This window comes from Elephantulus edwardii, unplaced genomic scaffold (genome assembly GCF_000299155.1).
Source record: "Elephantulus edwardii isolate Elephantulus edwardi_28Jun2011 unplaced genomic scaffold, EleEdw1.0 scaffold00002, whole genome shotgun sequence".
Lineage (NCBI taxonomy): Eukaryota > Metazoa > Chordata > Mammalia > Macroscelidea > Macroscelididae > Elephantulus > Elephantulus edwardii.
In genome coordinates, this window is record NW_006399752.1 from 33495612 (window position 1) to 33504385 (window position 8774).

Below are 8774 nucleotides of genomic sequence, written 5' to 3' on the forward strand. Positions count from 1 at the left end.
TCTCTTTCTGATTTTGAAAGAAATCCAGAGTGGCAGTTCCTTCCGCCCAGCCCGGCCTCTCTCATCTCCAGGGGTGACATCTGATCACCATTTATGGGCAGACTGCAAAGGTGTGAACCCACATACAAACTGTGCTTTTGTTCTGCATGTGTACAGAGCTAAAACGCCTGTGTACTGTGGGCACGTGCCTGGTCTTCTGTGCTTGCATTAATGTTTGCCACGTGAGCATGCTAAACCTGTGGATATAGTGTCTTCATCCTGTTTATTCGCCTATTAAGGTTGTGCTTGTGTGTAGTTTGAAAAGTCCAAGGGTCTTCCCAGGCTGCAGTGACAGGCGTCAATCCCCACACATTCCCAGCCACTTGAATTTGTTCTCCCCTTTCGTCTGCTCCCGCGGCCCATGGTTCTGGAGATGAGTACTGCATTTCTTGGCTCTTCCCGTTGAGAGCTGCTCAGGGCCCTGGGGGGCCCAGTTGGCTTGTGCTTAGCTAAACCATCTGAGCTCTGGTGGCCTAGTGAATAAGGAGTTGCACTGCTAACTCAAAGGCCAGAGGTTCAGATCTGCCAGCTGCTCCGTGTGATGGGCAGTCTCCTTCCGTGTGGTCTACGGCCTCTGAAAACCTGCTGAAAGGTCAGCTGCAAGTCAGCGCTGACTCAAAGGCAATGAGTGTGCGTGAGTGAAGTAGCCCGACGTTGGGCGGTCAGGACTCGCCTGGTGCCTTGTGTAAGTAAAGACGTGGCGGTCTGCCCCACGAGGGTGATGGACCGGAGAGCTCACGGAGCAGCCCCTGCACCCAGGGGTCACCTTGAGCTGGAATCTACTGGATGCACTCGAGGAAGGCCTGCCCTTGTTCTTCCAAGTTTAGCAGTTGCCTTATTCCCCAAGTAACTGGTTTTCAGAACTGAGCCTTTTGCTCTTAGGACCTGGGGGAGTGAGCTTGCTTGTCCATGACCGGAAGGGACCCCTGGGGTCACCTGGATGTGTACAGGTGCTCTCTGTGGACTGCTGTCTGTTGGGAAAGGTGTGGCTTGGTGTCCCCAGGACCACCGAGAACTAGGAATCCTTGACTGATAAGGTGTGTGACCTTCCTGCCCCAGGAAGCTGGTGAAAAGCAGGTGACAACGGAGCCCTCTTACCCACATGGCTTTCCTTTCCCCCCTTCTCCTGTCACCTGACTCACAGGTGTGCCATTCGGTTTTCTGGGTCACAGGCCATTGTGTGTGCGTGTGGCTTTCTCCTATGGGAGCCAGAGCAAGGCTGAAGGGCCTGTCCCAGGGTACACATGTGCTCTCTCCTGCTGTGATCTCGGGGTGAAGTCCTAGGGTGGACCTCATGTGGAGACCTGACCAATTGTGGGGTCCACATGGGCTCCGAGGGCATCTTCTCCAAGTCAGAGGGGCTCCCAGGGCCAAGCAAGGTGCTGGGGGTCACAAATATCACAGATAAATGCTTAGTCTCAGGAAGTGCTGTTTCCCCTGTACCTTGAAAGATCTGGGGAGCAAGCTCCTTTCAGCTGGTGAGCCCACACCTTGACATTTCTACCAGGAAAGGTGTGGCCTCCAGGTGTGGTTCTGATGGGGATCTGAGGCTGTTTTCCTGGGCAGGGGGCACACTGACCCCAGGGAACCCACCCTTGGTGACATGCGTTGTCTTGCATTTGCCTTGTAGGTGTGGGACGCTGTGGACTTGGGGCGCTGCCTACGGACTTACACCCTGCATACAGAGGCCGTGCGGGCTGCCCGCTGGTCCCCCTGTGGCCAGAGAATCCTCAGTGGCGGCTTCGACTTCACACTGCACTTAACAGACCTCGAAACAGGTGAGCCGTTCAGAAACTGAGGCTCTTGTGCCCAGACTTTGCAACTGGATCACCCTTCTCTTGGGGCCGCACCCCTACCTCCCTGAGGCCTGGGCCAGTGGGATCGGGACTCAGGACAGGCTGCTGCCCCTGTCGGCCAGTGGTCTGTCGGTCTGTCGGCGCCAAGGTGCATCACAGAGAGTTCAACTGAGCCCTCAGCTGCCCGAGGATGGTTTGAGGTTGTCTCAGAGACCAGCTGCGGGCTGGGCAGAGAAATAGCTCTTAAATCAACTTCTGGTGTGCGATCTGTAGTGAGATAGAAAGAGCTCCCTCAGAGCATCTTTAGATTGGAATCGGTTTGGAATCCTGTCAGTTCCTGGGCGCTGGAAGGCCTGAGCCCAGCATCTGGGGGAAGTCTGCACACGAGTTCTGCTCTGGTGCCCACCCCATGGGCATTTGGGGGAGATGAATTCACGTCCTGAGTCCTGAGGGGACGAATGCCGGGGGATGGGACGCGAGGAGCCTGGACAGCAGCTGTGGGGCTGAGCTGCCTGTGTGACAGGTGTCGGACTCGCTCTGGTCACACCCCAGGGCATCGGTGTCTCCTGAGGTTCACAGGTGAGGACAGGGCTGTGGGGCTCCCCGCTCCCATCTCTGTTCTCGTGGACAGGGAAGTTGTGTGGGCAGCTCTAGTCATGGGCGCTCCTGGGAGCCAGCACCCTGCCCGGGCAGGCATGCTTGGTGTCCACGCAGCCAATGGCAGACGAGCAGACTGAGGCTCCTTGCTGGGGGCTCCACAGGATGCCCGGTGTAGGGGGCTTTGGGGCCTGGGGTGTGGCTGCAGGACCCGCACAGCTGAAGCTGGGGTACAGCATGGCCCTTTGTGCCGGCCGCGGCCTCACTGAGCAGTCAGCGCCCAGAGCTCTACAAGGCAGACAGAAGCCCAGCCCAAGAGGGGGAGCCGTGTGATGACCATGAGCTGGGCGGTGGCGGGAGCAGCTGCGCTGACCAAGCAGCCTTGTCCACGTCTCACACTTCAGCCCCTTGTCAGGACCCATGTGTCCACTGAGATGCGTCCCTCCAGTCCCCCTGATTCACACACGGCTCGTAGTGTCGACCCACAACTGGTGGGGCTCCAAAGCTGACCCCTGGGTGTTCAGTGCGCCATACTTGACGTGGAGGACTTCGAGTGGACGAGCCCCAGGGGCCTGGGTAGATGGACATGCGGAGCGACTTGCAGGTGCTGTGAGGGTGGTGATGGAGTTCCAGATGTGATGGTGGGAACGCTGAGCGTCTTGTCTGAGGCCACCGTGGCAGGGCTCCTTGTCACCCTGTTCTTTGATGCAGGGCCATGGCCGTGCACGCTCCTTGGAGCGATGAAGGGAGCCTCACTACCACCTGAGCCCCCTGAGATCAGGTGTGGGCAGTGCAGGTGTTCATCAAACACAGTCATCCAGGGGCCGTCCTGGAAACACAGTGACCTCTGCCACCTGTTACCCCCCCTCACCAGGTGGTCCACTAGCAAAGGCCAGTGTGAGTGTGTGTCCCTGAGTGAGTATGTGTGTGTGTCTGTAGGTTGTAAGTAGTTGTATATGTGAGCTCTGTGTGTGTCCCTGAGTGAGTGTGTATGTGTGAGGGTGTGTGTCTGTGTGTGCCTGGAAGCGTGTGTGTATAATCATATTTATGAACATGTGTGTGTGTCTGTGAGTATGTGTCTGTGTGTGCCTGTGGGGGTGTGTATATAGTTGTATTTATGAGCATGTGTGTGTGTGTCCATGAGGGAGTGTGTATGGGTGAGAGTATGTCAGTGCGTGTGTGTCTATGATGTGTGTGTAATTGTATATGTGAGTGTGTGTGTATGGGTGAGTGTATAGGTGAGAATGTGTCTGTGAGTGTGTGTGTCTGTGGGGGTGTATAGTTGTATATGTGAGTGTGTATGAGTGAGTGTGTTATGTGTAAAAGTATGTTTGTATGATGTGTATGTGGTTGTTTATGTGAGTATGTATGTGTGTCCCTGAGGAAGGGTGCATGCATGTATATATGTGTGTGTCTCTGAGTGTGAGTGTGTGTCTGTGGCTGTGTGTCCGTAGTGTGTGTAAGTCGTTGTTTGTGTGAGCAGATGTGTGTTTGTGTGCAAGTTTATGTGTAGGAATGTGTTGTGTGTGCACGTAGTTATAAAATACACATAGGTGTGTATGAGGTTGTATTTGTGAGAGTGAGCTTATCTCTGTGTGTGAGCACGTGAGTGTGTATGTTTTAAGATACATAGATGTGTGAGTGTGCATGTGTGTGGTGTGAGTGTACAACTATGAACATATATGTAAGAGTATATGCCGTGAGTGTGTATGTGTGTAGAAACGTGTTGGGTGTGTATGTGTAGATGAGCAGATACGTGAACAATAGAGGTGTACTTTTATGCCTTGTATGTGGTTATGTGTGTGAGTGTATATCTTAGTGTGTGTGTGAGCAGTATGTGTGAGTGTTGTGTAGTTGAGTGTGTCTGTGTGTGAAGAGGTGTATTTACGTCCATGCGTGTGCTTGTCTGTGCATGTGCACTGTGTAATTGTGCATGGACATGAGAGTGTGAATGTGTATTTATGTCTGTGAACATGAGTGTGTGTGTGAGTGTGTGCATGTGTGTGGGTGTATGAGAGTGCATGGGTGTGTGAGAATGTTGGTGTGTGAGAGGGTGCAGGTGTGCGAGAATGTGTAGTGTGCAAGTGTGAGTGTGAGAGTATATGGGTGTGCAGAGGTGTGTGAGAGAGAAAGGCACACGGAGTGTGTTGGACGTGCAGGGTGTGTATGGAGCGTGTGGGCGTACAAGGGTGTGATTCTGTGAGAGTGTGTAGGGTGTGAGAATGTGGGGTGTGCTGAGTGTGTGTACGGGGTGTATGGGGTGTGTGTGCATGCAGAATGCGGGGTGTACACAATGTGAGGCTTGTGAGTATGGGATGTGCAGAGTGTAAGGTGTATAGAGAGTAGGGTGTGCAGTGTGGGGTGTGTGGAGTGTGGGGTGTATCGAGTGTGGGGTGTATAGAGAGTGAGGTGCGCAGAGAGTGGGGTTCCCAGAGTATGGGGTGCACAGAGATTGGGGTGCACAGAGTGTGGGGTGTGGAATTCTGAGCCGGTGAGGCCCACTGCAGTAGGTGGCAGTGGGGGACCGCTGCTGTACAAGAAGAAGGTGCTCAGTGGCCTGATGGGACCCTGGGTGGGTCTGGGCAGCTGCGGGGAGGAAGAATTGGAGGGGTCAGTGACAATGGACAAGGCAGCAGCCTGGAGAGGGTGGGCAGCTGGTCTCTGGTAGACTTGGCTGGAGGGCAGTTCATCTCTGCTGGGGGTGTGGGTGCCGCTGAGGGTCAGGCAGCCCTGCCCTCCAGGACTTCCCCCCATTACGAGGTGACTGAGGGGCCCCCGCTCTGCTCTTGTGTCCACCGGCTTCCCCTTTGAGCACCGCCTATGGGTGGGCCTGGACATGCCCTGCCCCAGCGAGGGGCTGGATGAGGGTCAGGAACCCCAGGAACCCTTCTGGGCCACAGGAGGCTTCGCCTCTGGGGTTGACTTTTGTGCCTCTCCCTTGAGAGTGTGGGGGCTCCTTGAGGGTGGGCCTGCCCTGGTGGTCTCTGCTTTATCTCTTCCCAGGACCAGCTCAGAGCAGCCACGGTGTGTGTACACGGGAAGTAGGTGAGCTGCATGTGGCCGCCCATCTTCCTGGGGAAGTGATGCCCACCAGGGGCTGTGATGGGAGAGGCCCCTGTTCCCACCCTCCAGGATGTGGGCCCAGGTCTTGGTGGGCACGGGCACTCCCTACTCTGACCACTTTGATGCGTCTCGTCCCTCTGCCCCGAGTCTGGGTCCTTCTGGGCTGCCGTTTCCACCCGTGGTGATTGGTTTTTTTCATTTCAATCTAATTAGAACTCCTGCCAGGGGAACGCGCGGGCGTCCTAGCAGCCCAGGGAATTAGTCACTCTTTGCCCATCGCCGGTAATGGGGCCCGGGCGCCAGGGCCATTTATCCTGGCGTCCTCAATCAATACAGTTAAATCCGAGGGTTCTGAAACGTCAATACACAGCCTGAAATATGGAGGGCCAGTCACGCTTTATCTCGTTAATTTATCGTCCTGACGGGCTGTTGGCTTATAGAACTGCCATGAATCAACACTTGAGTAAAATCCGCTCGCAGATTAATGATTTCGGGGCTCCTGTTTCAGTCTGTAATCTTCCTAACAAAACCTTCCTGGTGCGTCAGGCTGGGACGACCCTGGGGAGGCACCTGCCCTGTGAGTCAGCTGGCCAGTAGTAGACAGAACAGTGTCCTCACAAGCCCCCCAGCTCGTGTCCTCTTCCACAGACTGACCCTCTCCTCGAGACTCCAGCCTGGGTTGGGAGCCCTGCCCAGTGGTGGTCAGACATCTCGCCCTCTCTGTGCACTGGACCAGGCACCTCGTCTGCCGCAGGTGGTTCTCCTGATGTGGTGGCTATGAGTGCTCCCTGGTCCTGGGTCCTGGGGTGTCCAGGGTAACAGCGTGGTGTGGAGTCCCCACCAAGACCCAGAGGTCTGAGTCCTTGAGGAGGGCAGGTGGGGTGTGGGAGGCCGAAAACCTGGCAGACCCACAGCAGAGGCTACTTCCCCTCGTGCCCCAGAGATCCTTCCCATGGTGAGAAGCCTGACCTGGTGCCCACTAGCTTGTCAGAGCGGCCCGGGTGCTGGGCTGCTTCTCCACTTGGGGTAGCTTTGATGGGGTCACGGGTGACCGCCCAGCTCACTGACTAGTGGGAGTGTTGGTCCCATGTTTGGGACTTGGGGCGCACTACAAGGAGGACTCGGAGGTCAGTATCCAAGCTTGCCCTCTGTGTCTTCTTCCCTACCAGACAGGAGCATGGGGTCTGGAGAGGAGAGGATGAGTCACAGCATCTAATGACAAGACAGGAGGTGGGGATGGGGACAAGGTGGGGGCAGAGTCACAGCCTCTGGTGACAAAGTGGGGAAGAGGTCACAGTGTCTGGTGACAGGGCCACCTGTGCCATGATCTGGGGGAGTATGCACACCTTCCCACCACTGACCATCCCCTAGCCCTCTCTGTGCGGCTCCAGGCTCGTGGCTGGAGGGTCACTGACCCCCGTCACTGGACAATCCATTGTCCACAGGGTGCAGCCCTGTGGCCCCTCCTGGCCCTGGTGTGTTGTATGTGCTTCAATAGAGGGTGCTGGTGCTTGGGATGCATTGCCATCTGGGACTGACCCTTAACTGGCTGTGCCCCTTCTTTTTTACCTGGTTGGGAAGGGGCAAGACCAGGCTTTGTGCCACCTGCTAGGTGACATGTGTACACAGAGATTCAGCCCTCGGTTCCTGCTCCCCACTGGTCTCCTCCTTCTCCCTCCAGGACATTCTGACTCCCATTTCACTGATGCAGAAACTGAGACCAGGAGTTTAACTCGTGAGACCACAGAGCCTCTGACCTGTCGTTCAGACTCTGACCCAGCCTGGCGTGTCTGCCTCAGGTGGCAGGACTTCCCTGTGGCAGCTGCTTGCCGCCTGTAGGCAGAGCCTGGGCCTGGGCGAGGGGCAGGCAGTGCTTGCTGACCCCTCTGATTAAGCCGCCCCTGAAGGATGCTTCTGGGCTGTTGACAGCACTGTTCTGAGGCTGAGGTGACAGCTGTCTCCAAGCACAAGGCTTAAAGAAGGGCCAGAGCATCTGGATTAAAGTCGTGGTGGAGCCCAGGGCTCAGTGGGCTTCTGAGAAGGGCTGGAGGTGGAGGTGCCAAGAGCTAAGCCTCTGAAGTGGCACCACTGCCAGCCCTCCCAGAAGAAGCCAGGGCAAGGCTTCTCTCTGCAGGCTTTCCTGGACCTGACATCTGCCAGGGACGTGGCCAGGCATCCTCCAGATGTGGGGAGATGGGCCGACCAGGTGTGGGCTGGGCTGGGGCGTCTACAGGCCTGGCCCTGCGCCTCACTCTGCTGCTTGGGGTTTTCCATGTAGCAGATGAGAGCGAAGGTGTGGGGGGCCCGTGGGCCAGCCGAGGCCAGGTCTGTGTCTCCTGTTTGTCCTACTCTGACACAGCTGGCCATTCCCTTCCCTCACGGGGCGCCGGCGGCCTGTCCCCTGCAGACCTTCCCTGCTGTGGGCTTCCTTTCCCTCTCTTAGTGACCCCGCTGCCTCCTGGACCCTCCTCAGAGTCCCGCTCTCAGCGTCTCTTTCCTGGGGACTGTTTCCAGACCTCGCCCTGCCTTCTCCTGTCCTCACACCTGGACTTTTGCCCACACCCTTCCGCTCTGAAACAGCTGCTCTCGGGGATCGGTCTGCCACCTCCACGTCCTCCCAGTCAGCCTTCCTACTGTGGACAGGATGTTGTAGTTGTGCGCCTTCTAGTTGGAGCTGAGTTTACAGCGGGGTTTCAGAGGCAGTTAATTGAGAAATTGCTCATCCTTTTCCGTGGAGCAACCGGTGGATTTGAACCACATGCCTTTGGGATCGCAGCACAGCTTCTTACCACTAGGCAACCAGGTCTGCTATGGGCAGTGTATCAGACTTTATTCGTGTTGTGACTTGCCCTGGCTGCCACCTTCCCCAAAACTTTAGAAGAGTTCTTCCCACACGTCTGTGCTAGGCCGTAGTCCAGCCCTCCGCCAGCCCTCTGGATAAACCTCACCGCTTCCCTGTGTCCTCTGTGGTGTCGTGGCCATGGTGGTGGCAATGCCTGTGCTGTGGGATGACAGCACAGTTCTGGTTGGTTGTTGTTTGGCTCCCTCCTGAGTCAAGGTGGCCTCAGTGGACTGACCACAGAGCCCAGACACCGTCACGGCCGGCTAGCTGCTGAGACGGTGCGTCCCATGTCTCAGAACTCTAATTTACAAGTGGTCTGTTAGGCCACACCTTGTTGAACTTCTTTCTTTCTTTCTTTCTTTCTTTCTTTCTTTCTTTCTTTCTTTCTTTCTTTCTTTCTTTCTTTCTTTCTTTCTTTCTTTCTTTCTCTCTCTCTC

The 8774-nt window shown here is 56.1% G+C and overlaps 1 protein-coding gene across 1 annotated transcript in view; it reads left to right on the forward strand.

Moving 5' to 3' along the window:
- WDR25 (WD repeat domain 25) overlaps positions 1-8774 on the forward strand; it is a 245754-nt gene that overhangs the window by 144450 nt on the left and 92530 nt on the right. Inside the window, exon 2 of the mRNA XM_006879174.1 lies at positions 1670-1817. Within this exon, the coding sequence (XP_006879236.1) occupies positions 1670-1817 (148 nt within the window). The remainder of the gene's footprint in view (positions 1-1669; positions 1818-8774) is intronic.